The sequence below is a fragment of the Diceros bicornis genome, chromosome 6 (genome assembly GCF_020826845.1).
Source record: "Diceros bicornis minor isolate mBicDic1 chromosome 6, mDicBic1.mat.cur, whole genome shotgun sequence".
NCBI classification, from domain to species: domain Eukaryota; kingdom Metazoa; phylum Chordata; class Mammalia; order Perissodactyla; family Rhinocerotidae; genus Diceros; species Diceros bicornis.
Window position 1 is genome coordinate 77,699,364 of NC_080745.1, and position 19,072 is coordinate 77,718,435.

General features: G+C 52.9%; 1 protein-coding gene across 8 annotated transcripts in view; it reads right to left on the reverse strand.

The window, feature by feature from the left end:
* AFAP1L2 (actin filament associated protein 1 like 2) overlaps window positions 1-19,072 on the reverse strand; it is a 107,091-nt gene that overhangs the window by 8,005 nt on the left and 80,014 nt on the right. For 5 of the 8 annotated variants that reach the window (XM_058544054.1, XM_058544050.1, XM_058544049.1 and 2 more), the window contains exons 5-11: window positions 17,333-17,423; window positions 11,355-11,608; window positions 9,874-10,053; window positions 6,615-6,704; window positions 4,888-4,972; window positions 4,451-4,555; window positions 1,803-2,014 (exon numbers count right to left, since the gene is read on the reverse strand). In XM_058544054.1, coding sequence (XP_058400037.1) covers window positions 1,803-2,014; window positions 4,451-4,555; window positions 4,888-4,972; window positions 6,615-6,704; window positions 9,874-10,053; window positions 11,355-11,608; window positions 17,333-17,423 — 1,017 coding nt within the window. Of the gene's footprint in view, window positions 1-1,802; window positions 2,015-4,450; window positions 4,556-4,887; window positions 4,973-6,614; window positions 6,705-9,873; window positions 10,054-11,354; window positions 11,609-14,589; window positions 14,674-17,332; window positions 17,424-19,072 lie in introns of all 8 variants that reach the window. The other 3 variants (XM_058544052.1, XM_058544051.1, XM_058544056.1) reach the window with 2 other exon arrangements.

Consider the following 19,072-nt stretch of genomic DNA (forward strand, 5'->3'; position numbering starts at 1 on the left):
CTGCCCCGATGCCCGCCCCAGGCAAGGCCTCTGGGAGAGCCTGGGGCCACTCTCCCTCAATTTTACCGGCATATCCCATCCCCTAGGGACCCCAAATAGCATTTCCTGCCACTAGTGATAACTTGAGGCCACCTCAGTGATGCTGTGGACATTTGTCCCATGTCACATGTGATTTATATACATGTATTTCTAGAAGGCTAATGAACCAGGAGAGAACTGTTACATTGTATGTATTTTAGGCTGATACCTCTATGTTTTGAACTATCGCATGTCAGTTTATCACCCTAATCCATACATATAAGACTGCTTGGATCCCCTGCTAAGAAATAACAAAATTCAAATTTATTTTTGTTTATGGTTTTAATAAAGTCAAGATGTCTTAAATACCTAACACTAGGGCAACTAGCTCTGATAAACCATGAACGAAATCCCGGTGAAATTGGTGTCTGGTTCTTTACCAGGGGACAATGCATTCTAAGCAAATACATACATTGGGTATTTCTATTAAAATGCCAATGTTGTTTCTTGCCTTTATAACAAGAAAAAACTGGGAATTCTATAAGCACTACAGGTTTGTTTTCATGAGGAAAAACAGCTACCACTGTGGCATTACACGACCCAGCTCTACCACATTATTGCTACACTCGCGTAATCAGAGAGGCAGCTATAAGCTGAGGTTGATGTTTAGCTGCTTTCCTTTTCCCATTTATTGTCAAGTGGCTTTCTCATACAGCCCCACATGGGCATCTGGTTCCGGCTACCACCATCTCTGCCCTGGGCAACTGTCCTAACAGGTCTCATTTTGTTTCTTTTCGTCCCCTTCCATTCATCCCCTACCCAGCAGCTGGAAGAAGCATCTGAAAGTCCAAATCTGAACATGCCACCCTCCCTTGAAACCTTCAAAGTCCCCCACTACTCTTAGGATCAACCCCCTTCCCTCCCAGCCTCACCACACGTGCTGCCCCCCTCTTGCCCCCACCCACCCAGCATGTGGGCTTTCTCAAGTATCCACAGCACCCTACCCCACTGCTTTCCAGCAACTAAGTAATCAATTGGCTAATTAACTGAATAACATCTCACTCTATACTAGAATATAAGTTCCATGAGGACAGGGAACATCACCACATTATTGCACTGAGTAGATATTTGTCAATGCGACAGACGGACACATGAAAGAATACAAGCTTTTCCCTGGGAAGCGATTGGGATGTGGATCTTTTAGCCACCAGAGGGCAGTATGGGAGCAAAATTTGCATGAAGACCCCCAGATAAGGGCCTGAATGAGTGAACAGAAGCAAAGGGAGTCTATGCTTATGTGCGTGTAAAGAACTCTGGCTTGGGCCTGTCCAGTGCAACGCAAGGCATTATGTCACCTCTTATTTTTGTAAATGTAATATCACATCAGAGGGTGGGGAGTGGGAGAAATGTAACTGTATCACAAACCTAATTCTTCCCCCAGATAAGCCCTAACTGTCATCCTTTTTATGTACTGGGCCCCGTCTGGTGATACGCAGACTAAATCAGACTTGCTGTGAATCCCCAGAAGGTTTTTCCAGCAGCGCAGGGAGTTATAAATACTCCTGCTGCCCTAAGTGCAGGAAGTAGCTCATTGTCCTGCTCCTATAACACAACCACCCTGAGGTCATAAGGGGAATGGAAAGTTTTTAAGAATGCAAACAATCTCAGGCAAAAGAAACAAAAATCATGCAGGGCTGCATCGACTGGCCCACTGCAGGATTACAGCGAACAGCCGTGACCTCCACACCCCGGCCGGGCCCGCCGCCCCCTGCGGCCCGCGGTACCTCTAGCTTGGCCAGCTCCTCGCCGTTGTGGAGGATGCGGAAGGAGTAGAGGTGGTCCGGGCTCGGGTCTGGGACCACCTCACAGCCCACCAGGCTGAGGGGCTGCTGGGCCATCTTGCTCCGGTTCCGGTCCTGATAGAAGTGCAGGTGACTGTCCCTGACGGAGCACCAGCGCGACTTCCACTGGCTGTTCACCAGCACATTCAGGTAACCTGCAGGAGGGGGTGAGGCTGCAGGTGGCCCAGGGTGTCCAGGGTGGCCACCGCTGCTGGACCTCCTGGAGTGGCCCCAGAATCTCAGTTCCCAGAGCTGTCATGCTTTGCCCCAGAGACGTCCTTCTCTCCTGGAGGTTGTGAATCGCATAGTGTGTTTTCTTCCTTCCTTCGTGTCAGCAGCTAGACCCTTTGAAGAGGGGCAGCACAGCTGTCCTGGTTTTTGGAAAAGGTCTGTCCAGAGGGAAGTGAATTGTGACTTGGACTAGACCAGGCCAGGTTTGTACGTGTGCAGGACAGAGGTGTGTCCTCCACCCTCAGCCTCGTCTCCACAGTTCATCACCCCCAGCCCGTAGCAGCCCTCCTCCCGCCTCTGGTCCCTTCGGCCTCGTGCAGGAAGGTCCCCCAGCCAGGGCTCCTCACTGCACGTGGAGTCCTCTTGCCTCTGCAGCCCTAGTTGCCTCGGTGCCCCATCAGCCTTGCCTGCCCTGGGTCACTCAGTCCCAGCCTGCAAAGTCCTCCTCCACTTGGCCAGCTCCTCCTCATCCTCCCAGGTGTGCTGGCCTTGGCCCTCCCTGGGTCCCGTACTCCCCACTTTGCCTTCCTTCATAACACTTGGATCCTGGAACAGTGAAACTGCTTCCATGTTGGCCTCCCCAACTGGACAGAGAGCTTCTCAAGGGCAGGAACCTGCCATGTTCATCTCCAGCACCTGGGGTCTGTGCCCGGTGGCCTCTCCACCAGGGCGCCCCTCTTCCTCTGGCGGCACACACAGGCTACCAGTGCTAGGGGGCATCCACCATGCAATGCTTTATTATTCTCAAATGGTTGCCTGTGTTGGGTTCACCTTCCCAAGGATAAGAGAGCCCAACAGATGAACATTTACAGAGCTGACACCACGTGCCCAGCATACCTTTTCCCTGGGGCTACGAAGAGGAGTAAAATCCCGTCTTCAGGACCCTTTGCACACCCCACATGTGGTGGGTTGACATCTGTCTGTGCTGCTCACCTTCCCGGATGCACTGGCTTCCAAAGAGGATGACTTCTCTGTCCTAAGGGCTTGGCAGCTGCTCTGAACCTTAGCAGAGACGAACTGGCCCACAGAGCAGGGTCAAAGTGCATGGCCACCTTCCCACCCAGCCCAGTGCTGGACATACAGTGCGGATCATGCATTTCTCAGAGCCACGTGAATATCACATCATGGTGGCAAAGTGGAAGAATTCAAGCCCAGGACCCGGGAACTGTGGCTCATCTGGGCAGGCACCCCACTCGCCCATCATAGTTCTCCGGACCCAAGAGAGCTCTGGGTCAGGAGAGGCGGGGTGCTCAGATGCTGAGTCCTGGGAAGGAGAGCGACTGTGTTCTCTCTCGCCCTTCTCCAGCCACAGGGGACAAGAGCATGCTTTGCTGCTGAGGAGACTGCCAGCAATAGCCCAGTCACATCTCCCAAACAGTGACTCACTGGGACCAGGCTCCCATGCCCAATCCCGTGCCCTCTGAGGCCACAGAGGCTGGCAGAGCCAGGCCATTACCCAGCGCCCTGGCCGGAGAAACAGGAGGCTCCAAGGATAGGGCCCCGTCTGCTGCCTTCCCATTCCACCTAGCCACCCTGCCAGCCTCCAAACACAGAACTGAGCTGGGACTCAGGAAAAGGCCCAAAGGTGGACAGTATTGGCCTTCAGGCCCCAGGGAGAGTACAGCAATGAGCCCCAGCTTGGGAGCCAGGATACCGGCTCACCCAGGATATTTTCTGGCAAAGGCCTCTCTCTCCTGGCCTCAGTTTCCCCAAGGCTGAGTGAGGGCAGTGAGATGACCTCCGAGAGCCTACCAGCACTCCCACACACTCACTGTACCAGCAACATAGGCTTCTCATTGTCCCCTTAAAGGGTCTCACCAGTCCCCATCTCAGAGTCTTTGCTCCTGCCCACGGACGCCATCCCAGTCTATTCAGCTCCCACCCGTCCTTCAAGGCTCAGGTCCAGGAGGCCATCTCTGACCACAGAGAGGTTCTTTCTGTCCCTGAGGCCTTATTGCTTCTAAGATGGCACAGAGTGTGGTTATGGTTGTAGAGCTGTCATCTCTCTTGCGCTGTGGGCTCTCAGGACTGTCTCAGTCCCCTTTCCCTGACGCTGTGCCTGCCATGCTCTATAAGTATTGATCAAATGAACATATTTTTAAAGACCATTAGGAGGACAGCAATCAGTTACCCTTCATATCTACAAAGGATCCAGCATTGCAGTAAGAGCGAGTCTGGTTAGGCATAAAGAACTACCTGCCGTGAAGAAAAACAGAAACCGTGGGCCACAGGCACACCATCCCTAGAGAAGTTCACAGCAAGACCTCAAATCCCTGCCTTCGCTATCTGAGCTGCCTTCCTGGAGACGGCCCCACCCCAGTGAGCAAGCCCTCTGGTCCTGGAGGCACCACGGTTCTTACTGGCTGTCTCGAGGGACCTCTCCTGGGGCTCCAGTGAGGTAGATTTCTTCCTGCCCAGGTTCATTAGGTTGCTCAGTTTGAGGCCAGCAGAACATTTCTTCTTGACTGTCAAGATGAGAAAAAAAGCAATCAGCATTGCACACAGCCTACCAATATGCCCTTAGGGAAGATGGAAAAGTAATCTAGAGATGATTTCAAGTATACAGGAGGATGTGCGTAGGTTATATGCAAATACTACGCCATTTTATATAAGGGACTTGAGCACCCAAGGATTTTGGTATCCACGGGGAACCCTGGGACAGATACTGAGGGACAACTGTTTATAAACTGGAGGCTTGTTAGAATCAGTTGTTTAAACCCATTTAGTTGAACCAGACAGCCAAGTCTCACAGCCATCCCCCTCCCAACCCTAGGCTGAGAGCCATAAACGTTGGTACCATCTTTGGTCTCTGGAACCTCAGGGTGGCCATCTATGGAGCTTCCATACTCCGAGGCTGACAGGTACTTCTCAGTTATATCTGGCTGTGGAAGAGAGAGAGATATAACTGGGTGATGTTGTCTGGGAATGGTTACCTCAGAGACCACAATTTAAGGGAAAATAACAGATGGCTCTTGAGAGTAGGCCAGAGGTCACCTGGAGTCCAGGTCACTGGTGGGACATTGGCCAGGCTTCCTTCTGGGGCTCTCTGGAGAGACTGCCTTCACCCTCCCTTCCTGAGGTTCCAGTGGCCGTCTTCAGGCCACCACTCATCCTTGTTCACAAGTTCTCAAAATGGCTGCTCAACCTGATGTGAAAATGGCCTCGTAGCCAGTGGGGAGGGCAGGTAGCCTGCCCCAGGGGTGACATTAGAGTCAGCCTCCCAACTGAAGCTGACTGACAAGCTGGGCACCACCGGTACCAGGAGCGTGAGGAAGTCATTTGAGAACTGACTGTGCTGCTGACACATCAGGCTTTGGAGAAGAGCCAGCTTGTCTACACAGGGTCAGACCACAATTCAAATCCCGGCTCCAGCGTTCTCCAGCCAGGCGGGGGGCGCAAGTCATGAGCCCTTCTGAGCCTCACCCGCATGTGTGTAAATAGGGATAAGACCCCGGGCTGCACTCCAGGGCTGTTGAGTGACTAGAGACAGTACCCAGAAGAGTGCAGTGGCTGCTGCTGTTAGAACGTGAAGTCCTCAGAAGATTCCAGTCAGGCTCTTCTAGAACCACTTAGAGGTTTCCAGACCTCTGGAAAACAAGCTGAGGGACTCCCAACCCACAGGACTAGCCTTCAGTGGGCACCCATGACTGACATACCTGGCCAGGGAACACTATGCCAGGTCTTTAGGGAGAGCCTCCATTTTTTTCTTGAAATTGAGGTATATTTGACACAGAACATTATTTAAGTTTCAGGTATACAATAGGGAGAGCTCTTGTTTCTCAGCCCAAAGTGAAGAAAACCCAGGTTTACTCCAACTTTTGTTTTCTGGTCAATGACCAAGGAATGAACGAAACAGCCCCTCTTCAGTCGCTCTAAAGGACTATCGGTATTTCTCCACGGGGAGGGCCTGTGCTTTCCCAAAGAACAACGTGCCTGCTCCCTGCTCAAGTCCTCTGTCACCCTCTTGCTTTCCTCCCTGCCAGGAGTGGGGACACCAAGGTGAGACAGTGACCCTCTGCTCTGTGCACACCTGGGCTCCAGGACACCTACATGCAGATACTCAGGGACATGAAATGAGACCCCACAGGGGACAGCCCTCCCCTCGGCCAGCACCCAACCTAGCTTCCTCAACTTTGACCCTTAAGCAGAGGGCCCCACAGCGCCAAGCAAATGAGCACTAGAGCCCTTTGGCTGGGGTCAACATCGTGAGGGTTCCCCCAGCCCTGGAAGCTCTGTGGGGAGTAAGTGGGAAGGAAGAGCCTGGAAAAATAAATCTCCCTTTTTTATGGAATGGAGGGCAAAGTTACTTTTGTAGCTTCCCCCTTCTAGCAAGAAAAAAGTTTAGATCGGTATCAGTGTCATCAGTTTTCCTGCCAAGCCGAAGCTACTGCCCTTATCCAAGCATTGTATGCTTCTTATTAATTGGGCTGAAATGCAAAAATAAAGCTCCCAATTTTAGACTTCTAATTTTTACGGAGAAAAAAATGGAACTGAACTCTCCTTCCGGGCAGAGCAGAGACTTACTTTCTGGCAGTTCAGGCGTTGGGCATCTGGGGTGTACTGGTTTCCCTCAGAGGCTCCTTCTGAAGGCAGGCCGCTCACCTCCTGGATGACCTGAAGGAAGAGGAGAGCCATCAGGGGGGGCCCAGGCCCCGAGGCCCTTCTGGCCTGCCCAGCCAGACCAAAGCTGCAGCGCCTTGGGGTCAGGAGGGAGTGGGTGGAGGTGAGAGAGAAGATGCATGATTTCCAAGGAACAGAACCACCCCCACCCCCAGCACTTGGCTCACATGTGGTCTCAGGACCCAGCTGGGCAGGCTGCGGGGCGGGGGGTTGGGGGGGGGCGCGGGGGGGGTGCTTTTCCGTAGCCCCTCTCTCCTGCAGGCCCCTACATGTTCTGTTGGGGGGGAGGGGGTAAGGAGGGGGCCTTTGCAGCAGAGCCCCAAGATGGCCAGAACAGCCAGCCCTCAGCTCCGCGAGCCCCCTCCTTGCCCCCATCCTGGGCAGGGGTGGCCTTTCAGTTGTGGGTGTGATGAAGAATTGCATTTGCCGGATGGCCCCTGGGGCGCTCTGTGGAGCGTCTCCATGCTGCTCGGGAAGCAGGCCTGAAGCTGCCTGGGCCCAACACTGGCTCTCCAGACCTGCCTGTCACAGTCCACCTCACCCTCCTCTGAGAAGGAGCCTTTTAACTGGCACTGGGGGCCTGGGCTGAGGACAGATATAGGTCAAAGGTAGCTGACCACACTAAGCAGCACACCCCACCCCTCTGAGCTAGGGACCAGAGGGTAATGGCCCAGGGAAGCCACAAACACACTGCCCATCCAGAAGCCCTGTGCAGTATGGACTTAGCAACAGCAATTTCAAAGACCCTCCTTTTTCAGACCCACCGAGAGCAGTTTATGGAAAAGGGTTACATCAGAAGAGCAGAAGAACAAAAGGAAGAATGGCTGTGGGGATAGGGAAACTGAAGGCTTTTTTCCCTTCTCAGGTGGAGTCTGATTCAGGACCTTAGTCGACAAGATGGCCCAAATATGCGACATGATGCTGTGGGAGCAGGGCAGACACTGGAGTCAGCCCACTAGCTGTGTGACTGTGGGCCTAAGCCTCAGTCACCACCTCTGTAGGATGGGACAACACCCATGCCACAGGGCAGTCGTGAGGGCTCGTGGGTCAAGAACCCAGCACAGGAGAGGCCCGTTCGTTACCGTCCTTATTATCTGGGGCCTAGACACACGGGCGCCCTGCCCGGGGGAAGCCTGCTGAGCCAGGAGTCCAGGCTCGAGGGTGTGGGGAGTTCTCCTTCTCCGGGAAATTCTACTTGGTGCCTTCCTTTTCTGGGACTCTCATGCCATACTCAACATCCCCCATTTACTGTCATATACCTGTCCCACCCTGTGGGCACAGGTGAGATTAAGCAGAGTTGGGACACAGAGGCACAGGGAAGGTAGGCAGGTTTGACAAAACAGATGCATCTGGTCCAGAGCCCAACAGACAGGCTAACCAGCACCCCCAACTGCAAGTGTGTGCAGCTTCCGAGTCCAGCCCTGATGGCCAAGTCCACCTCTGTGCTCATCTGACCAGGCAGGAAAGGGGTCGCTGTGAAGGCTGACAGAGAGGCTGTGCCTTCTGAAAGCGTTCTTGTCTTTGAAACCACCAGCAGGGGCTGTGGGGGTCAGGGGTCTCAGGAAGAGGGCATGAGAACTGGGGAGGGAGGCTGGGGTCAGGGGAAGGACGGGTGGGTCTGAGCAGTCAGTGGGACAGCGGTAAGAACTGGCAGCAAGAGCAGCGTGTGTATGTTTGTGTGCCTGTGTGGTGGGTGGGGTTGGGGGACGACTGGCATGGAGACAGGGGACCTGGGCAAAAGAAAGGAGTTAAAAACCAAGCCAGCAGCCCAGGGCCCTGGTCCTAGTCAGCTCTGCAGCCCAGGGCAAACTCCTAGCTGTCCCTGGGCCTCAGTGCTCTCATCTGTACTAGCCCAGTTTTATGGAGCACTCAGTATACGGCAGGTACAGTGCTAAGCACTATGTATGCATTAACTAACTGACGCAAGATCACAGCGAAAAAGGGGTGAACCGGGATTTGAACCCAGAGCCCATGCTCTTCAGTGGTCAGGCTAGGCCTTCGGGAGCAACATTCTCTCAGGAACTCCCCCAGAGAGATCTGTGAAGCTGAGCCACGAACCTGCCTGTGAAGTAGGACCCTCCCGGTCCTATCCACTCTGCTTAGTCACCTGAGAGATTTGCACTAAGGAGGGAGGGACCTGTCAGCCCCTCCTAGAAGCCTGGCTCTGAGACAGGCTGGGTCTGGTATTCTGAAACATTTAGTGGGTTCACGAAAACAGCCTGCCTGCCCCAAACCTAGGGTACTCAGCCTGGGGCGGGCCTGCACCTCGGGCTGGTACTGTTTCAGTCATGCTTCGATAAGGTGGTGCAGGTCTCTTACGGGCTTATCAGGGCGGTTATGTTCAGCCCGGGAAGTAGATGGGGGTGGACGGTGGATATAATGCTCCTGCGCTGGAAATGCATCAACATGGCCATGATGGAGGAGGGGGCAGGGCAGGGCCTCTCTGGCTCTCTCTGGCCTCCCCAGGGGCCCCTGCTAGGTTTGGAGACCTTCTGCAAGCATGGGCTCCTTCTTGGAGCAAACCTTCTACCTTCTGGAGTTGTCAGCTCATCTTTAAACTGGGGCAGGCAGGCCCCTCTCCAGGTGCTTCCTCATCAGTGGCCACATCACAGGGAAGTGTAGGCAGACCTGACCACGTGCGTGCATGATGGTAGAATACGCAGATAGTCCTAGGTTTAAAACTTGATGCTGCCGCTCCCTTGCCAGGTGACCTTGATCATCACCTCCTTGTACTGAGCCTTAATCTCCACTGTTGTAAAATGGGGACATTACCATCGCCCAGCTACCCCCAGTGTGGTTAGGTGGGTTAAGTTTGCTAAAAACACATGGCCCATGGTAAGTACTTAACAAGTGGCAGCGACATCTGTTCTTTAATAGGGAGGCTGGCAATGCCTCACTAGAGGCCAGAAGGCAAGAGGATTTCAACTACAGCCCAAGTCCAGGTGACTGAGAGGGACACAGACCTGGCAGCAGAGTGCTGCGACCCATTTCCGTAAGACGGACGGCTACCACTGAGAACACAGGAAGCCCTGGGGACTTGAAGGATCAAAGGTCGTTCACTCTTGACAACATCCATCCCTTTTGGGAAAAGCGGGGAAGCCAGAACCGCAGGAGCCCTAGAGGGAAGCGGGCCCTGTCCCCAGGGGCCTGGCAGCCCCCTCACCCTGAGCCACTGCTCGGCCTGGTCCTTGCTCTGCAGGCCCAGCACGATCACGTCCGCGTTCAGCGGTGTGATCTTCAGCTTGTGCTCCTTCTTCCGCACTTGCTTCTCCTTGTGGATGACGCTGCTGCCCAGCAAGTTCACGTCCAGCTGAGGGCTGTGGTCCTTGGAGGATTTGTAGCACTGGGAGAAAAGAGAGACAAGACACTGCTTTGTCAAAGGTGCCAGGCCCAGCCAGGTTCTGCCAAGGAGGGGGCCGCTGGGCCTGGCGGGACCCAAGAGCTGGGCTCTGCCCAACAAAACCAAAAGGCTGACATCCTAGTGCAAGGTCAGATCCTTCACCTCATGTGTCGGCACCTCCTGTTCTCAGCATCAGAGTGACCAGGCAGACCATCTCCCCCTCCTTCCGGCCTCCTGCTCACTGGCCTCGGCCTCAGCCCCAGGACCCTGTTATCCAAACTGCTCTAATCTCACTGCCCACCTGGGCTGGCTCCTAAATTACGTCCTCTGCGGGCCACCCTCACTTCTCCCGGGTGGGAGGGCTTCTCCATTTCTCTACCTCTCTGCATTTCTTGCTCCGCTTCCCCAGTAAGGGGTCCACAGGGAACGAAGACTAAGCGCATCCTCTGCTTAGTTAGGAAGATGATGTCGTTAGCAAAGAAAGGAAGGGATTTTCTTCTCCTACCACAGAAAATACTTTGCCCCCCAGTTTCTCATTTGTACAACGGGGTCCTCACAGGGCTACCCCACAGGATGACCTGAAGGGATGCCTGCACAGCACAGGGCCCGCTGACACCAGCGAGGAGAGGGTTTCCTTAATGATTCCATGGAGCATCAAATCAGGACACAAAACTCGGGGGTTTAATTTAAAATAATAGGAAACAGGGCTGTGGTCACACAACTATCTTGATTCCTTACAGGTCTTATAATCAGTAATTCAAAATATAGCGACTTCTGAGAAGACTCCTATGACTCTCCTGCTGCACAGAGGAAAGCAGGAGCCAGAACTGGGGCTGGGCTGGGCTGGGGGGGGCCCTGACTCGGCAGCAGGCTCTGCCCAAAACCTCCAGTGGCCGGGATGTGAGGAAGAATGGGCCCTCAGATCAGGGGACAGAAAGATCCTGGAAAAGATGTGTATGGGATGGAATGGGGCGGGGGTGGGGGGGTGGGGGGGCAGTGGTCATCACAGCCTCCTTTGAGAGAGTGATAAAAATGACTAGACTTTTCTAGTTAAGAAAAAGCACATTCCTAAAAGCTTGATCGGATTCAGGTTTAATTATTTTTCGGCAATAATAAACCATAAAAATCAAACGAAGAAGAAAGGAAAAGCACATTCATTCATGCACGCAACATTCTGCGTATGATCTCGGGCTAGGGAGAGGTGAAAATCCGATATAAAAGGCTCTCACCGCCCGGTATCAGGGACCATCTCCCTCCCCCCACCCCAAAGAAAGAGGACTGGAACCCACGTGAGACCAACTGACCAGAAGTCTGGTGTCCTTGACGACGCAGAGCTGCTTGGCCCACTGCCCCAGCCACTTCTTGCGCCACAGGAAGGCGCAGATGCGGGCGTCCCGCATCAGCTCGATGCTGGCCTCGGGGGAGGGCCACTGGTAGGGGGCCGACTTGCCCTTGTTGCTCTCCTCTTCATCGTAGGACTCGTAGGAGCTGCTCACGGCCTCTCCATCCTCTGCAAGGAAGGCCCGCTGGGTCACGGCCCCGTCGGCAGGGGAGGTTCCTGCACACACTTGTTTGTTCAGGAGGGAGGGTGCAGGCAGAGCAGCCACTGGCCCCCAGGCCACAACCCCCCTGCCTCTCCGTGCCCTTGAGCCAGCCCACAGCTGCCAACCACAGACCAGGCAGACTTCCCAGCCCCGAAACCCTCTGAGCGAAGCCTCGTGGATGCTGCCTCTGGCCACAGACACAAATAACTTAAAACCAGGAGTCTCTCCCTTTTCCTCTTCAAATCTTGTCATCTCAGACTCCACAGAAACCTCTGACAAGACACTGCACCCAGAGGACTGTTTGCTCTTGAAATGGCCAGATCCCCTACTCGTGCCTCTGTTTCCTCAACTGAAGGAGGAAGCGGGGGTGGGAGGGGGGCGGTGAGGAACTTTCTAGTTCTTCCAGGCCTGGCACGCTGTCATTCTAAGGGGCTGGGAGGAAGGTGTCACCATCGAGCTCAGAGCTGGGCGTGTGGCCAGCCTCCAAGGGGCTGCGGCTCCTCAAAAATAAAGGGCGAAATAAACCGTGGCAGGAAATGGCTTTCCGGGGAAGGTGGCCACCTCTCCAGACTAAATGCCCCCACCACAGTCACTGCCCTTTTTAAAATCCACTCCTACCCACCACAGACTCTGTCCTCTTTCCCTCCCCACTGAACACCTCCCAGCACAAACTCAGCTCCCTCTCCTGGTTTCCACCTCCCAGGCTTCCTCCACCTCTGGCAACAAGCCAACCTCACGTTTTTGTTCCATTCAAAAGAATCCCAAAACTCACCAAGCGCAAACTGCACACGATTCTGTGCATGCTCTACACGCCTCAGTTTCTGCCCCCACCACCCTGCGAGAGTTGCTCTGGCCTCCAGGCCTCACTGCACTGTTCAAGGCCAACAAAAACTAGGTGAAGAAAAAAATCAATCAATAACACCCTGAACTGCAGGACACAGAGAAAGGAGAACCTCAGGATCCCCGGTCCGACCCCTGGCTCAGCACAGGAATCCTGTCTATCGTAACCCTGCTCCAGTCTCTTCTTGAATTTCCCACGGACAGGGAGCTCACTACCTCCTGATTGTTGGACACCTCCTTCTATTACTGGGCAGCTCTGACAGAAAGCGGGGCCACCGTCTACTTCCCTGTGGCTTCTGCAGACATGTTCTGTCCCCTCGAGTCAGAGCAAATGAAACCTCTCTTTCCTCTCCACGATACCCTTGGGAAAAGAGCCCATGGGCCCCTAGTCCTCCTTTCCCTGGAAGCCCCTTCGACTATCTACATTGCTACGTTCCTGCATACTAAGAAAACAGAACGACGCTTGAATCAGAATAGAGGAAAACGGAATGAGACCACTGCCACAGTTATTTTAGCTACAATGCCAATGAAAGTGTGCTTAATTTTTTAATATTTCTAAAAATAAGACTTTAAATATTTAAAGACCAGTTTTCTTTAAGGGCAGTGTGGTACTACTCTGCTTCATGGTTTAATAAAAAAGTTGCACAGTTCATTATTTTATACCAATTAAATAAGCAAAGATTGGAAACAGTGGTGCTACCCAGTAGGCGAACTCTCATGCTGCTGGTGGCAACGTAGATTAACACAGCTTCAGAAAACAACCTGGCAGCCTATTGTTTCGAGAGCCATAAAAACACCCATATTCTTTGACCCAATAATCCCAGTCCTGGGAGTTTATCCCAGGAAACTAGTATTTACAAAAAAGAAGGAATGGGGAAGGTTACATGCATTAAGATATTCATTCAAGTGCTATTTAACAGTCAGCAGAAGGAGACGGGAGAAAGTCTGATATCATTCACTTAGGAGCCTTCCATGCAACTGTAATCAACGGAAACTGAAGACTAGAGTGCAACTCGATGAACTCCCTAAGATATGATGGTAAGTGAAAAAGCACAATTAAAATTATTTATGCATATAGATTAGTCCTAAAAGGCAACAGGGAGAACTCAAAATAGTTGATTTGGGGGCCAGCCTGGTGGCATAGTGGTTAAGTTCACTCGCTCTGCTTTGGCAGACTGGGGTTTGCAGGTTCCGATCCCGGGCATGGACTTACACACCACTTATGAAGCCATGCTGTGGCAGGCGTCCCACATATAAAGTAGAGGAAGATGGGCACGGATGTTACCCAGGGCCAATCTTCCTCAGCAAAAAAAAGAGGAGGATTGGCAACAGATGTTAGCTCAGGGCTGATCTTCCTCATCAAAAAAAAAAAATTGTTGATTTGATGCCATGGTAGGATCAGGGTGATTGTGTAAAAATGTCAGTATTGTATTATCTGTACAATGAGTGAAATAAGAAGAACGATATGATGTCATTGGGATTCCTCCTTCAGCAACAAAAATTAATGGAGGGAGGCTGCAGAGTTTAGTGTGAAAAAGTTGGCCGAATCCCCTGGCTGTTTTGTGCTTCTGGGGTTGCCCCACGTGTTCCATGGAGAATTCTAACACCTGCCTCTCCGCCTCCAGGGGGGTATGGGAAAGCTAACTGAGAGGAAACAGCAACTCATTGTATCTCAAGCTACCTGGAGTAGCTCGGAGGAAATTTAGGGCAAATGTATTCATTTTATTTATCCCTAAGAGTGATCATAGCACAACATAAATGTAAGATATTCTTAATACAGATACTTGGCTTCCAGGGGTCGCAGGATGAACAGGAGTAGAAAAGGCAGGATGCTCAGATACTTCCATCCCCACTTTTGCTGTCCCCGGGTGGGCTGTTCCCCACAGTGTGCTGCTGGAAGTCCTCAGGACCAGAAGGCAGAGCAGCCACGCAGCACTCGGGGTCATTCAGCCATGCATTCAGATGCCACAGGCAGGGGTCTGTGGAAGGCGGAGTAAGTCTCCTTCTGGAAGGATGACACATGCCATGCACATGCAGGACCGACACACAAGGACAGGAAGAGGGCAGTGGCCATGCCTGGGGCGTGCACCCCATCTCTGAGAGCCAGGCAGCAGGCGTGGAAGCACTGGCATTCTAGCTCTGGGACAAGCAATACCCAAGGTGATCGTGGCGTAAATGACTCCTTCAGGCACCTGCACCCATCTGGGGACTCCAGTGGGAGGAAATCCGCCAGGATGACCTGTATGATATCCAGCAGACAGACAGAGGCAAGAAGGAGAGAGACAAGATGAAGAGAGGGACAGACCCAAGTGCAGAGACACAAAGAGAGAGACCCAGATGTGGTGGCATGGCAGCCTGCCCACCAGAAGTCAGTGCTTTCCTATCAGAGCTGTGGGCATGTCAGGAGAGGCCCGGCCCGGTCAAGACATCATTTCTCAGCCTCTTCGCATTCAGAGATGACCATGTGACTGTCACATGGAATGCGGGTAGAAGCAATGTGCGTCTCTTCTGGCTGGCCCTTCTAAGAAGCACGTACAGGTCCTCCACTCCCTCCTCACAGAAGATTCTGTGGCCTTGGCAGGTGGCCAAGCCCACCTTGGAAAGAGCCTGGGTATCTAAACTACCTGGTGACCAATAATACCCACGCTGAACTGTTCTGTGAGTGAGAAACAGACTGTGCTGTTACTATAAACTGAAAGGGGGGTTGTTTGTTACAGCAGTTGCCATCACCCGGCAGGAGATATCATCAGCGAAGTAGCTGACGCCCAGGGCAAGCAGGACAGACCCTGATACCTCGTGCACAGGCCATCAGGCACTTACAAACTTCTACTTGGAGACAGGAACCTGGCCCAGGGGAGCAGAGTAGGGACAGTGCTGATACAGCAGGACGAGAATCCAAGCCACTGGTCTTTTGCAGGAAGTCAGCAAAATCGCTGTTGGCCAAGGAACTAGAGCAAGGGGCCGGAGTCCAACGGTCATTCCTCCTGTTGTGACCTGCATGTCCCACTGCTCAAACAGGTGTGCAGGACACAGGCAGGCACCCAGGGCGGGCCGGCTTACAACACAGGTGAAGCCCCCTCTGCGTGGCAAGTTCTCCCCAAGTCATCCTCGGCCCTTGTCCTGGCAGGAGTAAAGGCAATCGGGCATCTTCCCACTCACCCTGCTGTGTTCATGCTGACCTCACGACGATCCCCTAGTCCTGGCTGAAACCAATCTGAATTCACCATCGAGAGACAAACACCAAGAAGCGTGGGTCTCTCTGACAACTTGTTTGTGTCGAGACGAAGTGTCTGCCCCACAAACAGTCCCCCAGGAGCGTCTGGCAGGCAGGTCCTGGCTGGCATGGGCCACACCCAAGAGAGATGGGCTTACGATGCACGGAGGTGCTCACCGTGGTGAGTCACGGCTTCCACCTTCCAGACGCACCCAGACAGCAGCACCGCACCCTCGGCTTGGGTCTGAAATCACAGCCCGGCCGGTGACTGGCAACATCTCACACGCTCAGTGGGTTCAAGCTAAGTGACGTCTGCCCACAAATCCAGCCTCGTAGAAGAAAATAACCTTGGTCCAAACAGGCCCTCACCTCCCACACAGTTCCTGGGGCCACGGGCTGTAGGTAAAGCATGAAGAAAGAGAAGAATTCGATGTGACTGGTCCCATCTCATTCCTGGGCCTATTTATGGAACCAACAACGCCCCGCTTCAGCCAAGTTCATTCCCACCACCAGGGGCCCTCACCTCTTACATTTTCAGTTGCTTTATGCTTTCAAAGACTTTTCAGTTACAAAGGAAGAAAAAAAGGATTGGTAAGAAGGAGAGAGTGAGAGGACCAGAGTCCAGCTGCCTGGGAAATTAGGGTCACAACCATCTTTTCCAGAACCTCTGGGGCCTTTCTGTGTTACAGAATCCCCACACCAAGCGCATTTCTGATGCCACCTCCTCAGGTTGAGAGCCTCTGGCCAAGGACGGAAGGCTCCAGCGTGAGACCTGCCCCCACAGTATAGGTGATCTTTTTAATACCTAAGTTAGATCAGTCACTCACCCTCCAAAGGCTGGCAGTCTGATTCAGAGAAAAGCCAAAGTCCTCACCGAGGCTTCATCTCCTGTCTCTCCCCCTCCCCCCACCTCACCTACTCCTGCCACACTGGCCTCCTTGCTGTTCCTCAAACATGCCAAGATCTCCCCTGTCTCAGGACCTTTGCACGTACTGTGCTCTCCTTCTGGAAGGTTCTTCCTGCAGGTCTCTGTCCCATCCACTTCCCACTTCATTCAGGAATCTGCTCAAGGTCACTCTATCAGAGAGGCCATCTCTGATCTGAAATAACACCCCTCTTCTTCCCCAACCCAGCCCCTGCTGTTTTCCATCCTGACACTTACCACTACCTGACACATCCTGTGCTCATTTGTCGTCTGTGTGCTCCCACAGAATCTAAGTGCTGTGACCACTGAGTCCTGCTGAATCCTGACTCCCAGAAGCATGCTGGGCACAGAGTGGTGCACAGTAACTATTAGTTCAGTGAAAGAACCTGGAAACTGGGCTCTGACTTGGCCTGACCACATTCCATTGCTTACAAGGGCCTAGGGCCCCTTGGTCAACACACCTCTCCTCTGTCACATTTCTGTGCTGAACCCAGCAACATCCAGGCGAGACCCCACAAAGCATCAGACACAGTAAACCAGCTCATCGTCTACCACCCCGAGCCCTCCTTGCAGGTGGGCTGGGTCTGCTGTAGGTCTCAGCTCCCCATCAGGCCAGAGGCCGAATGAATGCTCCTTGGCCAGTTCTCACTCCGGGCCACGCTCTCTGGTAACAGCAGTGCCGGCTGCCCTCGGCTTCCAGCACCAGCATCTGTGCAGGAAGTGGCTGGAGCCCCTCCGAGCCCCGGCCCCGGGATGTACCGTTGAGGGATGTGTCATACGGCTCAGCCTCTTCATAGTAACCCTCCGGAGACTCGATCTTTGGGATGGAGAGCTGTTTCCGTTCTGGAATCTGTGGTATGAACAAATAAACATTTTCAGATATGATACACTGGGAACAACTCGGAATTAACTCTTTGGGCGGAAGGAGGGGAAGTCCAGAGGAAAAAAATGCCCGGCTGGACTTCAAGCACGTTGGGAGGAAGAGCACGGATTATCATGACTCGCGTCAGCTACCCTGTCCACAGTGTTTGGTTCACATCCAGCTGAAGGGCTGTGAGCGCTGCTTAACCTCGCTGAGACTTGCCTTTCTCCCTGTAAAATGAGGCTCTAACCCCCACTGCACCCACCAAGTATTGTGCACATGATGCATAACACACATAAAGGTCCAGATGGTGTCGGGCTGTGGTGGCTATTACGACTTCTACATAGAAGACACTTTCTAAAAAGCCAAGGCTCATCAGAGGCACATGGAGGAAGATGACCAGATTTCTAAATCCCAAACTTTTACTATAATAAGTTCCATCATTTGTTCAGCAGACATTGGACAGCTCTTGTGTACTAGCTGAGGGACACATCTAGACGTTCAGGAGTCAGTCCTAAGGAAGACTTAACTAGGTGGTGACTGTTCACAGCTTCTGATCGAGTATACGGTGAGTAGAGCTATAATAGACAATGTCAAAGTTCTGTGGGAACCAGGAGGGTGTGAGGAACATTTGGGACCAAGGAAGGATGCTTGGAGGACAAGATCTTTGAGCTGAGTCTCAAAGACGACCCTGAGCTTCTTACATCACACGGACATGAATGAACACAACTTGAGTAGAATAAAAAACATATTCAACTGTGTAGAAGCATGGATCATGAAATCCATCTCTGTTCCTCCATTGTTCCACCTGTAAAATGGGCACTAGATTATGAAGCTAATCTTTTAAGCAATAGCAGAGGAGGGAAAAAGAGGGAGATTGTTGCATGAATATTCCTACATACAGGTCATAAATGGGTAAGCATCCATCTGCATGAGTCTCCAGTATCTTTCTGAGTCAGGAAGCCTCTGAGGAGGGCCGAGGAAATATTCTTAATGAGTTGGCAACACCTGAAAGGCATTCCCACTCCTGGTTTCGAGAAGTCCTTGTGCTGGGTGTTCCATGTGAGGGGCAGGCCTGGGCCTGCGGGTGGAGCTCCAAGTGAAAGCAGAGGAAGGCTGTTACAGTAAAAAGATGCAGGGAGATGGTAGAGGCAGCAGCTGACACGGAAGGAGGCTACAGGACCCTGAGCTCACACGGACCCTGGCTTTCGGAGATTCTCTGCCCTGCTGGGAAGAGGGGCAGGAGAGGGGGAGGGACCTAGAAACCCCTGCCTTGGAAAAGGAGCTTATTTTGGGGACCTAGGACAGAGATAGCTCCCCGAGTCCTGGCCCAGGAGAATCTGGGAGAGCAGTCAGCCTGGGCTCGGATCCCCGGGGGTGGGTACTCAGCATCAGCTGCAAGACTATCCACTCCCAGCCCCCCAGGCAGAGCAATGCTCCTGTGGCTGAACCAAAACCAGGTCCCCAGAGCCAAGTCCCGTGTGGCTTGGTGTCTAGATCTATTTATAGGGACTCTAGAGCAAATGTCACTGGGTTTGAATCCAGGCTTTAGGATTTCATGGATTTAACCCTGGATACGTGACAGCCTCTCTGAGCCTGGCGCCAGGTTCCTGGATTGCTGTCCCACAAGCTGAGAC